This window comes from Pyxicephalus adspersus, chromosome 12, assembly GCF_032062135.1.
Source record: "Pyxicephalus adspersus chromosome 12, UCB_Pads_2.0, whole genome shotgun sequence".
In the NCBI taxonomy this organism is placed as follows: Eukaryota; Metazoa; Chordata; class Amphibia; order Anura; family Pyxicephalidae; genus Pyxicephalus; species Pyxicephalus adspersus.
In genome coordinates, this window is record NC_092869.1 from 6,052,799 (window position 1) to 6,069,470 (window position 16,672).

A 16,672-nucleotide genomic window follows, 5' to 3' on the forward strand; every position below is an offset into this window, starting at 1 on the left:
TTACCTCTTTGGTTATGGACTCCCCTCCTAGACTTATGTGACAGCGCAGGATAGGAGGGAGAGCCACATGCTTTCCATAATTGGAAGTACCTGGTATTATTCTGTTAAGCCTTACTTTAATGCTAAATTTAAGTGATAAGTTCCAAAACACAAGATTTTTTTTCCTATATTTAAAAAAAGCTATGCAAAAGATATTTGAAATGCAGTTACTTGCTGGCCTTTTGTGTTGGAGTGCAAAGTGCTTTAGACAGTTAGAAGATGGACTCACCCCTTCTTGTTGTAGAGGAAGATAAAGGAAGCCAGGCAGGCTATGATTAGCAGGAGAATAATCGGCATAACTTTGAGAAGAAGATAAAAGTTCTCTGAGGATTCTTGCTCTGTGGAGACAAAATAAACCACCTTATTTATCTTAAAACTTCTCATGCAAAATGTTAATAAATATCCCCTGTAGTCTGGAAAGGATTGCATTGTGGTGCTTGTTTCGGCACACTTAAATGGGACATCGAATACTTTTGCTTCATAATTTTGATTATTTTAAACATTTGCACATATTAAGGGGTATGGTTAGTAAATGCACCTGCCACTGAGGGCAGTGCCGACAGTTGTGATGGCAACAGTGTCACTGAAATGCACAGAGAACATTTGGAGAGACAAATTTACACTGGGTATTGGACCCTCAGCACAGAAGATAAGAGCCTTTAAAAGGGCCACACACCAAAACGTTCACCAGAGCTCCATGCACCAGGTTGTAGCCTTTGGACACACCTGTACAGATGGGAGAAGCAAGGAGTGCAGCACAAAGAAATATAACGAAGAGACTGAAAATCAGGGTAGGCAGCAAACAAGCGTAGAAAAAAAAAATCTATGTAAGGTTGGTAACTGGAGAGACAGAAGTGCAGGAATTCAGGGACCCAGCAGTAAGAGGGGGCACTGCAGTGGTGAAACATTTTTCAAACTCAATTTTGTTTCAAAATAAGGGCTCCAATCAGGGAAGCCAGATCCTAACTGACCAGCTTGCAGATCATTAAAGCCATCTTTTGGATCTGAAAGTGCCACTAGCACTATAAACATAAGTGTATGCTTTTATTTGGTGCTGTTTCTGTACAGCCACTGGGTATCTTATGGAAAAAAGAATACAGCTGCTTCCAGATGTATGTAACGGAGAGGAACCAATGTGCGACCACACAACATTTTGGCACCACTTACTGAAAACATTATGAGTCATCCTGAAAATCTATCCCCATTCCAATACAATAAATTTACCTGGATGCCGGACTGAGAATACAACAGGCTCTGTCCACGACCCATTGCCCGCCAGGGATGTCACTCTAATCCGAGCAGAATAGTTGCCAGGCTTGGCTACGTTGATGTACACGCCTTTGTTCCTTTTGAACTTCTGGCGGGAAACGCACACGACTGTCGATGGACCTTCCTGAAAAAGTGTGACCCTTATAATCGTATACAGATAAAAACAACAACATGGATGTACTTTGATTACTTTGACAAGTTTTTATCCAAATGATCTTGCAAAATTCTACGTTTGAAAATGTATGTAGTAACATACCTAAACCATTTCTGGTACTCTTCTCACTAAATCATTGGCATAGAATTATTTCAAGTTATTTAAATGTGTCATGTCTAGTCTAGATATGATGAACATTTATTTGACAAAGCTTGAATAGGATTCCATTTCTCCCAGGTCAAGTTCATATGGAGAAAAAGTGACCCGATTTTTGGATCAGTCAGTCCCCCAGTAGAGGGGTTAGGGAAGCCAATAACAGATTTTGACATTTTTATTAAACCTAGAAGACTAAATTGTATATATATATATATATATATATATATATATATATATATATACACACACATACACAGTTTTATGCACTTCAATGAAACAGGAATCAATACATGGAAGAAGAAAGAATAATACTGTCCTATGCCAAGAGTAGACAAGAGCTGGGTTATTTGCTGGAGCAATGAAAATAAACATTATCTAAACATAGTTACAGTCTACAAAACAGAACTAAAAACACAAAATGCTACAGGTAAATATATATGGGGATTAGGAAAACCTTAAATTCCTGGCATTATTAATTCCCCCCAGTCCAACTCAGTCTTACCTCGTTTTCACTTTTGTACTTGATCTCGTATTTCAGGATTAATGCATTGGGATTGGGTGGCTCTTCCCACTTCATAAAGATGGTATTATGCCCAGCGGCATGCCATGATATATTACCAGCAATGTTATCAGCAAGGGCTGTATGGAAAAAATTCAAATGTTCACTCACTTGGCATAGCAATGTCAGGAGTATCGTGCAGTGTATGTAAACAGTATATATTTTGCAGTCATTTTCCAGTTTGAGGTAGGTAAAACAAAGGGTGTAAAGGGTCACGAGAGATAGTATACAAATTTTTTTTAACCATCACTTGAGGGTGACAGTTTGGCTAACCCAGACATTAGGCTGTTGAAAGCTGAATTCTCTGACTCGTTATCTATTGAACCTGGCTCTTCTCTATGCTCATACTATCATTATTAAACTATATACAAATGCTAGATTCATACAGAACATTCATGATTGTCTTGGGGAAAAAAAAAAATCTACCATCTGTATAGCGGTCTCAATGTTATTGACTGCCAGGAACAATCATTTCTGAATGGGGAGGATGCAGCGGGGCACCTCTTGTTTTTTCTCCCTTTTTCATAGAATGGACATCTTAATATTTATAAGCCTGGAGAAGGCTGCGTCAGACCAGAATGGTCCTCAATAAGTTTGTTACAAATGTAGGTGATACAGATTTATAAATATGCCGTAAAGTAGTAGAGTAGCGATCAGACCAAATCTCCCATTCTTAAGGATATTTGGAGATCTCCAAAGGAAATATGGCATTTAGAGGTGTTTTTTTTTATCAAAACCCCCGATTGTCAGTTTTGCCACAGAACACGCAATTCAATAGTAAAAATAAGAAAGCCATAGGCATGAGATAGGAGTTTACCCGATTAGATGATTACACCCAAATCGGTGAGCAGCCAATATCTATTAGCTATCATTACCTGTGATGGATTGCTTTAGTGATTGTTGGTTTTATACCCTAACAGGTTATTCTGATATCTAGATCATCTATATCATGTTGTATGCAAGGATATGCCCCATAAAAGATTTTTGTATCATAAAAAGGTTTTAAAAATACGTACGGTCTGGCATTGTTCTAGCAAACACAAAGGTGGCGGCACTGCAGCCAACAGTGTCAGCTGCATGGTTGCAGGCGTGGATGTCAATCCGATACTCTGTGAAATGTCTCAGGTTAGATATAATCATTCTGTCGCGGAAGATCTTATCCTTGTAGGTGTACGGTTTGAAATCTGTACCGGTGTTGTTGATGGTATGACTGACGGTGCCGTCTGGGAATGAAGAGTTTCCAGGGTTATCTCCATTTATTCCGGATAGATCTCTTCTTTTTTTAGGAGACCTGCAAAGACCAGTCATTTACAAATCTGGAGTGATCAATTATGTAGGTCTTCTTAATGTTGACCTTTTACATCTTTTGTTCAATTTTAGGCTCTTTGGGAAACCAGGGCAGGCCAGAATAGGAACTCCAAGCAAAACAAATTGAAATGTATTCCTCAGTTGATATAAATTCACTTAGTGACATCAACACAGTGCTGTATATAGACTGTGCAGAGAGCAAAGGTGTAGGAGAGATGGGGTAAGACCATCCATTATTGGCTGTCTGCTGAAATCTAAAGGGGGTGGACAAAAAGACTGATCAACCTGCACAGGACGAAGGAGAGCAGTGACTGGTCTTTATTACGGGAAGCTGCTGCATTGAGGCCTGATTTATTAAAGCTCTTCAAGACTGGAGAAGAGACCAAAAAAAGGTGAACCTGGATGATCCAGCAAACTTAGAAAGGATATGGCATTAGTTGGCAACTGATTTCAAACCTGGGTGAAATCCATTCTAGCTTTGCTTTATCACCCAAGTTCTCCCACGATACTCTATCTTCTCCTGTCTTAAGAACTTTAATCCGACCCATTGTTTTAGACTGGGTTACTACATAGAACTGGAATACACAAAGCAAGTCAAGATTCAAAATACAAATTTTTGAATATCTTGAGAAGTTCGCTTTTGCTAAATTTGCTTTTTGCCTATCCCAGACTTTAGGTTTAACAAGTAGGAAGAACACATTGCACATAACATCTCAAAATAAAGTCTGTATTAGAAGAACTCCCTCTACCTGGCCTTGTGACTGCAGGTCTTGTTCTTACAGTGTTCTAAATGGGAGAATGTGAGCATCCAACAGTCCAAATTAAATGTTTTTTGGAAGCTCATGGGGCCTGCCTAGCCCTTCCCTAAGTAAATTATCCCAGAAGAACAGGACAGACAGTAACCCTAGTGGGCATTTACATGTGTGTTTTTTTTTTGTTTTTTTTTTTTTAATTTTCACTAGACTTGTAAGGTAAAGCCTGGTTTCAGGCTTTAGGTTTCCTATCGTGTATCTGTAGGAAGAAGAGAAAGTAAGAGGAGTAAGCCAGGCTTTTGAAGGGGAACCAGAGTTAAATTTAAAAAACACAAAATTTTATTGTTCCTACAACATAATTAAAAAGATTAAGAGCTGTGTCTCTATAAATGAATCCTAGGCTAACAAATAACCACTAGTTTCGCAAAACAAATAGCAATATGGTTTAGTATCATACTAGGTTAGTAAGTGCGGTAAGGTGTCCCACCCGACGCGTTTCGCCCAAACCCCTTTTGGACGGCTGCCCGCAGCTCACCCACATACCACAACGAAAATACTCCATATGAGAAGACAACACTATATCATCCCCTGCTGGATCACTGTCATTTACTTCTACCAAGTACGTCCAAATTGATATCGATCTTACTATCAAATCACTTACAAGTAGCAATTCAGTATCACAAGACTCCTAATGCGGTAAAGCCTCAGCAATAATACTAAGTTTCCCCTTACCCCTGAGGAGGCCCAGTTCGGGTGAAACGGGTCAGGTGGGACACTTTACCGCCATCACTATACCTAGTATGATACTAAACTATATTGCTATTTTTTGCAAAACTAGTGGTTATATGTTAGCCTAGGATTCATTTATAGAGACAATAAATTGGAACAATATCATTTTGTGTTTTTAAATTTAACTCTGGTTGCCCTTCAAAAGCCTGGCTTTCCCTCCCTTCTCTTCTTCCCTTTCTCCCACAGATACACGATATGTAATCACAGGCTGGGCAAATAGGAGTCTACTGCTCTTTGATTATCCATTGGGGCTATTCTTTCGGGTGGAACAAACTAACGAACTTAGGTTTCTTGGTTGCCTGTCTTTTTGACCCCTTTGTTTTAGTACTATGTCACTGACCTGAAATGTACAGGATTTGCAGATAAAATGTTTTAATTTAATTCCAGCATGTTTATTATCCGGTCAGCAACATTTCTTAAAAGCCAGACAACTTGCGTTTACAAAATGAAATCATTTAAGGCAGAACATATAGTGGCCAATATACAATCATGGGAACATATAATAGATTACTACTATTTTATATTATGATGGCTTTTTTGTTATAGGCTCACTTTTGTGCTAGATATTATAGAAATTCACTTTTATAGCAGCGTGTTTTATGGTATGCTCACCATAAAACTTCTAATGTAACCAAAACTCAAATCAGTGTCAACCATTTAACGGTAAGCCTGACCATTAACAGCTGTCATGACAGATTCTCTTTAAACATGAGAACTCATCAAAGAGAAAAATAATTTCACCCAATTGTAGGAATGTGTATGGGCTCACATACATAAAGGAAAGGCTACTTAGTAGTTGTACATAGCAGAAAGCAGATCGGATTAGTATGCATTTAGCACTAAACACTGGCAATTCAAAAGCAAAAGCTGAAGTCGGGAGGTGGCTGGAAATGTACAAAAATGTAGGATCAAACATAACGGACATAACTGACATGGGTGTTACAAAAAATCATATCTATATCATGTGAAATAAAGGTTGTGAATTAGGAGTGTGTAACACCTGCATTGGATTGTGGACTAATTTCCTAATCTTTGACTTCCTCCAAGTTTTGGAGTTTTTTGCTAACCCCATGTATTTGAGATTGGAAAATAAAGAAAACGGAAAAGGCCGGGCTTAGGTTTTCGTCAGTTTAACATATAATCAATGTTAAGGAGATATATAGTGAAACAAATTAGCATTCTCGGAAAAATACATATTACATAGGTAAGACATGCCCATTTGCAATATCATAGGAAGTGGTGCCTTGCTATCTATACAAAGAAAACCCTGGTTGGTTCAACCAATTAACAAAGCTGGTATAATGTCTCTATTCACATTGCGTTTTGCCGATAGGTTGTTAAGGAATGTTTTCTAATAAAGAGCAGAGGATTCCCCAAGGTAGGTAAAAAAAAGCCTCCACATCACGGCTATACCAGCACTCTAATCACGCTGTCCAAGCCAACCATGTCTAACAATGAGGATATCTTGGACAATAGAATATTACCTACTTTGGGGAATCCCTCTGCCCTTAAATGAACACTAGGGATGAGCGTGTGAGAATATTAAGTTCGAACTTAATCGGTAAGCGAGAAAGGCGAATCGGGCCTTTCTCGCTTACCGAAAATGTAACGGAGAACGGCCTTCTGATTCGCTGAGAGGTCGAGCTCTCGTTGAACAGGAAGATTTCCAGGGCTGCCTCATGCAGCCTTGGAACTCCTCTGCGATCCCGGGCACTAGAGGTTAATTAACCTCTAGTGCCCCGGGGATCGCACACTCTTTTCAATGAATGCAGCCACAGCTGAAATCTGCTCCAGATTATTGCACTTTCCACACCATCACTGACCTTTGTGTTGTCTTAAGATAAAAATTAAGCCTATTTCTGACAGAGTTTCTGTCTGTCCCAATAACCTTCACTCCACAAAAGAAACAAGCAGGAATCAAAGCACAAGAACTGCTACAGTAATAACGATAACAATTTCAGTTGTGATAAATAGGTGCAGACCATGGGATAGGAAAATTTAGTGGCTTGACACTGGAATGGCAAATCTAAGTATAGTGGGTTAGGGCAACCCCTTGTCTTGAGGTTTATCTGTAACCAAACTATTCTTTTTTGGTGAAGGAGAACGTAGGGAAAGTTAAGACCCTCAATTAGGTTATTATTGCGGTTTGTGATTTGACTGGTAGCACTAAACCCCTTTATTTGACATTAGGAAAAAGTGATGGGAAATTCAATGAGAGAGGGAAAATCTTGATTCTTGAAAATCTTTATATATACTATATATTCTGACCCCTTTCCATAAGGCCTATTTCCCCACAATGTTTGGTGGGTGCATAGAATGCCTACTTATGCGTTGAATTAAAATGCATTTTATTACACTGCCTCCATTTTCTGACCATTTTTTCAGTGTAATGAATGGGATCAGCATTGGTAGAAAAAAAAAAACTCCTAATTTTATTAATATTAGTTAAACATTACTGTTATCCTTACGGTCCTGACTTCTTTTACATGCTCTATAATTGTAACTGGTAGGTAGGTAGGTTTTATGAAGAAATCTGTGGCTTTTGGATACATTCACATCTCAAGGTGGCCACACTCAAGCTTGTAGAACTATGGGAAATCTCCTATGATGTACTTTTCTATTCTGCTTAGTGTCAGCCATGTTGTGCCATGACAGATATGAGTCCATGGCCTAAACAGACAGCTCAACAACTGAAAGGGTTACTGTCGTTGTTAGTAAAGGCGATCTAGCTCACCTTTGTTTATTCTTGTTGATTAAAGTCACCTTCCAAGGAGGCCTATAAATAAATAGAATCAAGTATTACTAGCATACATTTTGTGAGAGGTTTGGGGCTAAGTGCTAAGAATGACATCTTTACTTAACTAAGCAAATCATTAGGAGAAAAAAAAGTTGGCCTACCACCTATGGCCTCATTACGTGCAAACTAGACAAAGGTGGCTGTAAAAGTATGTTGTGATGCCATGTAACGATTTTGTCACTGGCAACATCCCACCAGCATTGGGTTAGCTATGCAGAGCAAATAATCACATGGTTCTATGTGGCGCTGGATCATTGTCCAGCAAGCACCCATTTCATTACTGATGCAAACTCTACCAAAAGGTCACTTGTCAATAATGGCTAACCTATGCAGAAACCAGATGAGCATTTACTTTGCTCTGCTGCCATTGATTTGAGGCTTTTGCATCTAGCACTCATTACCGAATATCAGTGCAGTAGCAGCATTGTCACCCTTTGAGGTGCACTCCTTCCTGGAAGGAGTATGACTGGTGCCTGGGGACTAAGTGATGAGGTAGGTATAGGAGAGGAAAAAAAAATTCTAACAACATAAAACAATAATGAAGAAGTTTTTGATTTGGGTTTAAATATGCCTGGTTAGGTCCATTTATAAAAATGACAAACAGAACACTTACTTAGGTATGAAAATGGTGTTTCTTAGAAAGTTCTCAAACTTCTTTTGAAATGACTCCTCATCCAGGTCTAAGAGTTGGCCATCGTTTTTTTGACATGGACAGCACTTATCTTCAGAATCCAAGTTGTCTTCATCGTCGTTGTCAAACCTGGTGTCAGCACTGCTAGTTGGAAGCTTCAGACCTGTACAGAGAACCCATTTTTAATAATGCAGGGTAGCTAAACCGAGAAATCAAATAGTAATATCCTGCAGATTACATTGTTTTTTTAAGGTTTTCTGTCCGAAGGTGATAACACTCACTGTACTTTAATATTAGAGAATCGTCACCCTACGAGAGGACGTGTGTTAGAAACTACAGGGTATCTTCATTGAACAGATATAGCAAAAATCTTCAACTGAATATTTAATGAAACAAAAGGGAATAAAATAAAACATTGCATTGTTTATACATAGAGGTTATTAATTAGTTTTATGTCACATCTTCTCCATGTCCTTTATCATAACAACAGCATCAGTGCTAACAGAGTCTAGCTCTCAAGAAATGTCATAAAGACCTACATATGTGGGTGGTCTTTGATTTTTTTTTTTCTGACTCTTTTTACACATCTATCACAGCCTTTTTGGGTGAGGATATCAGCGATCCAGTGCTGTAGCCAAAGCCAACAGTCTTTTAGGGTCTGGAGCTTTCTGGAGAGGAATCCACCAATGGCCAGTGAGAAGCGGCCATGTCACCCAGGTAGGGACATGGGTACCTAAAGCATGAACCACCTTTATTAACATACTCTGCAGTATGTTAATAAAGTAAAAGAAGATTGAGAGTATGTTTTAATTATTAACAGTAATTAGCAGGGGAGAGGGTAATGGGTATTATTTGTAATGGGTGCCTAAATTATCATTATTTAGCTCTGGGAATAGGTGGTGTGAGGTCAAGTTGATGCCAACATCTCAACTCCTGAGTGTGCACAGCAACATAAGATGTAACCGAGAGTTGCAGTTAAGGGGAACCTAAACCACAAGGATTTGTGCTTGGCATGGTCGTGGTGGCTTGGGGTCCGAAATATAAAAAAAAGGTTATAGAAGGCAGCAATTGTCGGCCCTCAAGAATATATATATTCACTGAGTCTATAAATGCATTTAATAAAATATGAATTACACAAATTTGTGAAATTGCATTAAAATCCCTTTCTTTGTACGCATTACAATAAAATGAACCTATTAAACCCATTCTTGTTTCTCTTCACAAAAGTATTACCTGCTGGCTTAGTGCGGATGTAAACCACATCACTCTGTGCTCCGAAATCCCCCCCTTCCTCTGCAGTGGTGAGAGTGATAGCCCGGACGTAGATGGCATACTGGGTCCATGGTTTCAGGTTCATTAACGTGACGCTCGGTTCTTGTTCATTGTTAAAAGGCAGCTCCACGTCCGCCACGTTCCAGCTATTAGCTCCACAGGCATCCTGACCCAGATGCTCGGTTATGTTCTGAAAGGGACTAAAATAAACAGCAGTGGATGAAGTTTCCTTGGGAAACACTGCAAATGTAAAATGGCTGTAAGATGCAATAGTAACATTCAACTTCTATCTATGTATGTAGGACAGTACCATTCTTCAACTTTGGGCCTCAAGATCCTCTAAAGGAATAGGTTTAGCCACTAGCTGGAGGACAGTTTATTATGTAAAGTCTTTTCTAAGCAACAAATTTAATGATCCAACAATGGGAAAAACCATTCTTTATATTTGATTGCACTAGAAAAATTCTGTTTGTAGGAGTCAACTTAAAATTATTATTATTTGTACACAGTTATTATAAACGTACTACTAAACGTACGTACAACTAACGTACCTAGCATAACTGTCCTTTAAAGAAGCTCACAATCTAATGTCCCCACCATAGTCATAGGTCTTAAACACAGTCTAAGGTCAATTTTGGGGGGAAGCCAAGTAACCTAACTGCATGTTTTTGGAACTAGGGAGGTAACCAGAGGAAACCCACACAAACCCTGCAAACTCCATGCAGACCACTGAGCCACCGTGCTCAGAGGGTGCTTTGAGAATTAATCAAGAAATTGACCCAGTACACTATTATACTCTGAAAATTTCATCTCATGTCTAGTCTTTTCTAGGCAACAATTTTAATGATCCAACAAAGAAAAAATCTGCTTTTCTGGTTTAATATAGACTCTGATTAATGGTAAAAATTACCTATAGAAGGTTATTCATTTTTTATAATTTAATTGCCAAACAGGATTATCCGCTTTGATAAAATGCCAAGGCAGATTTGCGCTTTTGGCAAAGTACATCATAAAGTATTCTAAATGGTAACAAATTGATAGTGATCTACATACTTGAAATATATAAAGTTATAACCTCTACAATATGATGAGAGTTAAATACCTATGGAGTTCATTTATAACTACATGTCAACCCAGAGTCACAACCTGTGCAATATTTGATAGGATTTTACCATATCATACTCACCATTTATTTTATATACATAAAAGAATTAGAAAATGGTGCTGTGGAACCAGGAGCCATATAATAAAGTTAAATAATTTGACTATGCATTTTAAAAATTAAGAGATATAACCTAGATTGTATGTTGAGTAAAACTTTGTGTTCATATATTATTGGAGGGTCAAGGTATAGTATAGGAAAGTCTGCCAACGTGTATTTCTAATATGACCTCACAAAAACTTACGATTCTTTGTAGTGAACGATAAAGCTCAGCAGGTCTCGTGGTTCTGGCATCTTATATCTCTCCCATTTTAGGAAGATGCGGTCAGATTCCGTTACGTTGGCGATAAACTTCAGTGTGTGAGTGTTGCCTAGAATTAAAAATGTTTGGCTCACAATGGTATTCAAGGAAATGAAAACTGTTAAGAATTTGACTCAAAATATTGACAAATTTGAGAGCCTGTGTTCCATCAACATGTTACAGGTATTAGATGAATAAGTATATCTAAACCCAAAACTAATGTAAGTAAATTGCAATTTTCCATTGGAGGCATTCCTCCCCCCTTCCATTTATTTTCCCCTGCAATGCTGCAAATAACAAGATATTTCCTGTCCTTCGGTGGCAATGCTTCTGCAATGTACCTCATGTAAGCGGGAGCTATGGTTGACACCCAGTTGACACCCATACAACCATGTCTGCTATAATTACTTTACATTGCAAAGGAAATTGTGAAATTAGAAGAATAGAATTATTGTTTTTGGGTACTTGCCAAAAATTGTTTTTGGCCTTGGAAATTAAAGTGGAACTAAAGCCACACTTTTTCAATTAGTGAACGGGTAGATGATTATTGCAGAAAGGGACAGGTAATTGCCCTTATTGAATAACTGTGCCCGATTGCCATCCAGCTGTCAAATTTGCTGCTGCAATCCAGGCACTTGCCGGGAAAGAATGAATTCCCACCGGCCTTTGCATGAGTTACAGTATTCCAGCACAGCCAATCAAGATAGCTGAAGATTGCAAGGAGGAAGCAAAGGAAGAAGATGATGGAGCCCTCCAATGGAACGGGGACAGGTGAGTAATCACGGGTTTAGTTCAACTTTAAAACTAACGCAGGTGTCTAAGGAGAGTAAAGAAAAAAATATATAAATCTGCCAATAACAGGTAAGTAATAACTCTTCAAATCCAAGGTCAATACTGGCTCTGGTTGAAGATGGAATTTGAACAGGCCATATATTAGGATAGGGAGGCAGTATATGACTTACAGGAAGCCCGATCTCCATTGGTTCGTGGATTGATATCTGCCTTGTTCTGTCTTCCTTTTGTTCCCGTTAGACTTTCCGTTTGATAAATTTCAGACAGGCACAGCTTGGGGTTAAAAGCAAAGTATAGCTTCCCTACAGGGATTGAGAGTCTTTCGTGGTTGGGATCCCAGAGCTGCTGAAGATTCTGGTTATCCAGGACATACAAAGTATAATTCCTGAGGGATTCAAGAAAAAATGTGAAAAGCTGCAATGAGTGAATAATCCATTTAAGGCAGTGTATTTCTTAACATTTGGCTAAATTCTTATTTGAAGTCTCCTCTCCTGTCCCTCCCTTTAAACCATTAGCAACCTATGTGGGCCAAGGTAAAAGACCTCAAAGAGATCCATTACATTTACAAGAAATATCTAACGTCAGATTTTGTTCTCCGACTCAGATATCCAAAACACGGGTCCAGGAAAAGTATTACAAGGTTCCGTCAACTACTAGACTAGAGGCAGATATGGGGCCATAGTCAAACATAATACGGTTGTATGGGTTGGATAGAGGGCAATAAGCTTGTAAGTTTGCTACACAAAACATTTATAGGAAGATCATTTCATTTTGTGTCTTACCCATCCACCATGGAGTCACCTCTGATGAGTTTTAGGTTTTTAAAAAACGAGAGGGAGACCAGAGCAAAGGAGTGTTTGATTTTTAAGAAGCCTGTGATGGTCTCAATTCGACCCAAACTTCTTTGAAGCTCAGAAGCAATGTTATCTGTAATAAAAGATACATTTATATTAGAAAGATGTTTAAATACATTCACACACACAAAATGACAAATGAAGCATAGCTGAAATTAGCTATAGTTACATAAAGCAACCTAACACTTTTAAGTACAACTTTTTCAATAGCTCCCGTCCAGTGGAGAGCCCACCTAAAAGTAGTGGTGGACTATACTATTGGTATATTCATCGGGTCTTACTTATATAAGAGAACATTCCAAGTGAAATAATTGCATTATCAACTTGATATATCAAATGTCTAGCTCACAAATGTGTACACAACAGGCAATTCAGCCCTTATTACACAGGCAAGAAGAAACCTTTTGGTCTTTAAGTATTAAAGTTTTCTTCCAACTTGTTCTCATTCTGTTTTTGCCATTTTGCTCTTTAAGAAATTTTTTTCATATTTTGCCCAAATTGTAGTACTTTAAATACAGTACACTCACTTCCTTTGCGGATGTTGAAAATGAGGTTTCCTTCAACGTACGTACAACCAGTCAGTTCCTTTGCAGTCTGTATGGAATCAATGGCTTTAGTTCCCACTTTGCACACTTTTGGGCACAGGCCTTCACACTTGTGGCATACAATGCTGAAAAGAAAAAACCCCATAAACATGAGTTGTACTGGTTTCAGGTGTATTTGCATTATTAGGTCACTAATAAAAAAAAAAAAAAAATTAATGCCCCTTACCTTCATTAAATCCAATAAACTAAATAAATCTGTTTTAGTTTTTCCCTGGTAACCCAATAATGTCACCCCTACATGTTCTAATTTGCTCTAGCAGAAAAGGATACCTGGATGGTTGCTGGCAAAAAGTTACTAACTGTGTTTTAGTTACCTATTTAATACACAAGACCTCATAAGCTCAATTTGGTGGGGAAGCATGTAAATCCACCAATAGAGTTAAAGCCCCAGGATGGGTTCCTGCTCAAAAATCTTTGTGGACCAAGCCTAAACCACACATTAAAACCCAAGGGTGGGCCATTAAAATTTAAGGATGGGTGGAAAAAATTAATAAATTCCATTTTAAAGTACCCAGAACCCAGTGCCCCTTAATAAAAAAAAATCTGATTCTTTTAAAATTAAAAATAATGAAAATTATAAAATCTTATTGTAAAATACTTTCAAAGACAATCTTTTAAAAAAACACTTGCTGATATTCCCGGTGTTGAAAAACAGTCAATTTTAACATGGTTTCAGTAAATAATCATGATCGGGGGGACGTCTCTGACCAATAAAAGGCAGTATAAAAGGTCAGGATCAGCTTAATGTCTCTAATGGAAGAAAGATTATCTTTCTTTATATTTGCTTTTGAAGAGACAGGAAAATCATATCCAATTTCTTGTCTACTATTTTTGTTACAAAGAATCTGGTTGATTGATAGACCAATTTGTGGCCAATCTAGATCATATACCAACCTGCTCTCATTCTTGGTGTATCCTGGTGGACATTCTGAAAGACAGCGGTTCTCGTAAATGACAAACTTGGAGGACTCCCGTGGGTTCTCGGAGACTTTACGCAGACTGGTGCAGTACTCCGCCGTGATGCAGCGCCAGCCCTCGTACTCGTAGGTGTTTGGTGGACACGAAGGCAAGCACTGGTCCTTGAAAAAGAAATTTCGACAAGCTACACAGGCCCGGCTGTCTCCTGGTTTACTGCATCCTCCCAGACATTCGCTGTGGCAGCATTCTCCAGAGCTGGTACAGGCAATATCTTTGCCGCAATTACAAACTGAAATTGGAGAAGTCAGACAAGTTATTAAGAACTCCTAGAGGCCTGTTCAGACACAAGGCTGAATATAAATATTTCAGCTGCACTTCTCAATATCCATCCTTTACACAAAGCTACAAAAGGCAATCTTAAAAAAAAAAAAAAAAGGCTTGGAGTTTCAACAATCGGAGGTAGACCTGCATCCCCAGAACCCTCACCTTGGAATTTGCCTTTGGTAAAGTTAGCAAATATCCCAAACATTGTGGGAAATACACAATTACATGTTAAACATTAAAATAAAAAAGCAGTAGGTTTAAATGTGGATATTTAAAGGAAGACAGCTTTTTACATTTCTGAAAATGTCAAAGCTCATTATCTAGACCACAACAAAAAACCTCAAAGAGATTCCAAAGGCTTGCTTTGGTAGGTCATATCAGGTAAGTGGCAGTATTTCTTTAGATCTTCCAGCTAACCACAAATTCATGGTAAATAATACACTTTAGCTAAGTCGACCTTTGATGTGGATGAAATATTGAACATCTTTTGACAAGTACACTCTGTCATGGTACCGCATTGTATGTAGGTCTCTATCACTGAATTAGATTTCAATGTTTAAACATTGACACAAGTTGTGCAAACGAAACACATGAAGCAGCAAGGCTGCATGGTAATAAGCGGATTCCTAGGTTTCTGAGGAAGTTGTCCAGACAGCCAGAAGGCATGGAACCCAGAGCTGAAACGGCATACTGTACCTGAAAGACGTACTGTACCTGAGGGATGATGTAGGTTGGCAGCAAAACAAGTGTGGCACCAACTTTGTTCTCTGCCCTGGGCAGTCATCGTTCTTTCATTTGTTTATAAGCCAAACATGCCCAATAAACAAATGTATCCCAACATACAAGACTTTGACTGCCAAGTCCCAAACTCTGTTCCAGATTGTATAAGATTTGTTGTGGTTGAAAACTTTGCTTTGTGCACAATTAGCAAATTTATGGATTGATGTTGCAATGCCATGTACTCGGAGACCCTTTGTCTTATTTATTTCTGTATTCCAAAAAACAAAATTGTAGCAGTTGCTTGATGTTGTTATAAAAACCCAAATCCTTAGGCTGCATACAGGTGCTCTATTTTTATAATAATTATCAGGATTTAAATAGCACCAACATATTATGCAGCGCTGTACAATAAATAGGAGTTGCAAAGGACAGACAGATACAGACTGTGACACAGAAGGAGGGGAGAGGACCCTGATCTGAAGAGTCAGGGCAGCTCTAGAAAAGTCTTGGAGCCATGCGTGTGATGTGGTTATGAGTGAGGAAGTCATTAGTAGGCAATTGGAGGAGAGAAGAGAGCGGCTAGGGGAGGATTTTTCTATCGAGTCAGAAATGTAAGTGGGACAAGAACTGTGGAAGGATTTGAAGGCAAAGCACAGGAACTTGACTTTGATTCTAAGGTGAAATGGAAGCCAATGAAGAGAACTGCAAAGAGAGGCAGCAGAAGAGGAGCCGTGGGAATGTTGTGTATAGGGTAGGTAGGTTGGTGGGTGGGAAGGATGGATGAGCCTGGCTGAAGCATTAATAATAGATAGTAGAAGAGAGAGTCAGGTTAGTGGAATACCAGAGAGGGGGATGTTACAGTAGTCCAGACGAGAGATTTTTTTTTTAGCACAATAATTTGCGATCATTTCAGGTAAAAATATAAAATCAGTACATCAGTCCCCTGACATTGTCAGTGATCTGCTTTGCCAGAATATAGAATCATACAAATAACTGTTTCTCTTTTTGAATGTTGATAAACAAGTGTTTGCCCATAGTTAGATAATCCTCCACCCATTGAGCCGGATTTATAAAAGCACTCCGGTACTGGAAAAGATAGATTATCATAGGAGAACCTGGGTGGATCCATCAAATCCAGAATGGATTTCTTAAAAATCATTTGCCCTATATTGGCAAGGGTTTTCAGCCCTGGAACCAGATCATATCCTGGTTTTCAATAGTTTCCTTATGTCTAAACTAATATCTGTTGGGAATAAAGTTATGTACAGAT

The 16,672-nt window shown here is 38.6% G+C and overlaps 1 protein-coding gene across 1 annotated transcript in view; it reads right to left on the reverse strand.

The window, feature by feature from the left end:
• INSRR (insulin receptor related receptor) overlaps positions 1 to 16,672 on the reverse strand; it is a 46,058-nt gene that overhangs the window by 8,612 nt on the left and 20,774 nt on the right. The window contains exons 3-14 of the mRNA XM_072428682.1: positions 14,335 to 14,647; positions 13,363 to 13,505; positions 12,764 to 12,908; positions 12,152 to 12,366; positions 11,133 to 11,259; positions 9,688 to 9,926; positions 8,437 to 8,620; positions 7,761 to 7,802; positions 3,194 to 3,468; positions 2,121 to 2,257; positions 1,264 to 1,432; positions 269 to 377 (exon numbers count right to left, since the gene is read on the reverse strand). Of these exons, the coding sequence (XP_072284783.1) occupies positions 269 to 377; positions 1,264 to 1,432; positions 2,121 to 2,257; positions 3,194 to 3,468; positions 7,761 to 7,802; positions 8,437 to 8,620; positions 9,688 to 9,926; positions 11,133 to 11,259; positions 12,152 to 12,366; positions 12,764 to 12,908; positions 13,363 to 13,505; positions 14,335 to 14,647 (2,098 nt within the window). The remainder of the gene's footprint in view (positions 1 to 268; positions 378 to 1,263; positions 1,433 to 2,120; positions 2,258 to 3,193; positions 3,469 to 7,760; positions 7,803 to 8,436; positions 8,621 to 9,687; positions 9,927 to 11,132; positions 11,260 to 12,151; positions 12,367 to 12,763; positions 12,909 to 13,362; positions 13,506 to 14,334; positions 14,648 to 16,672) is intronic.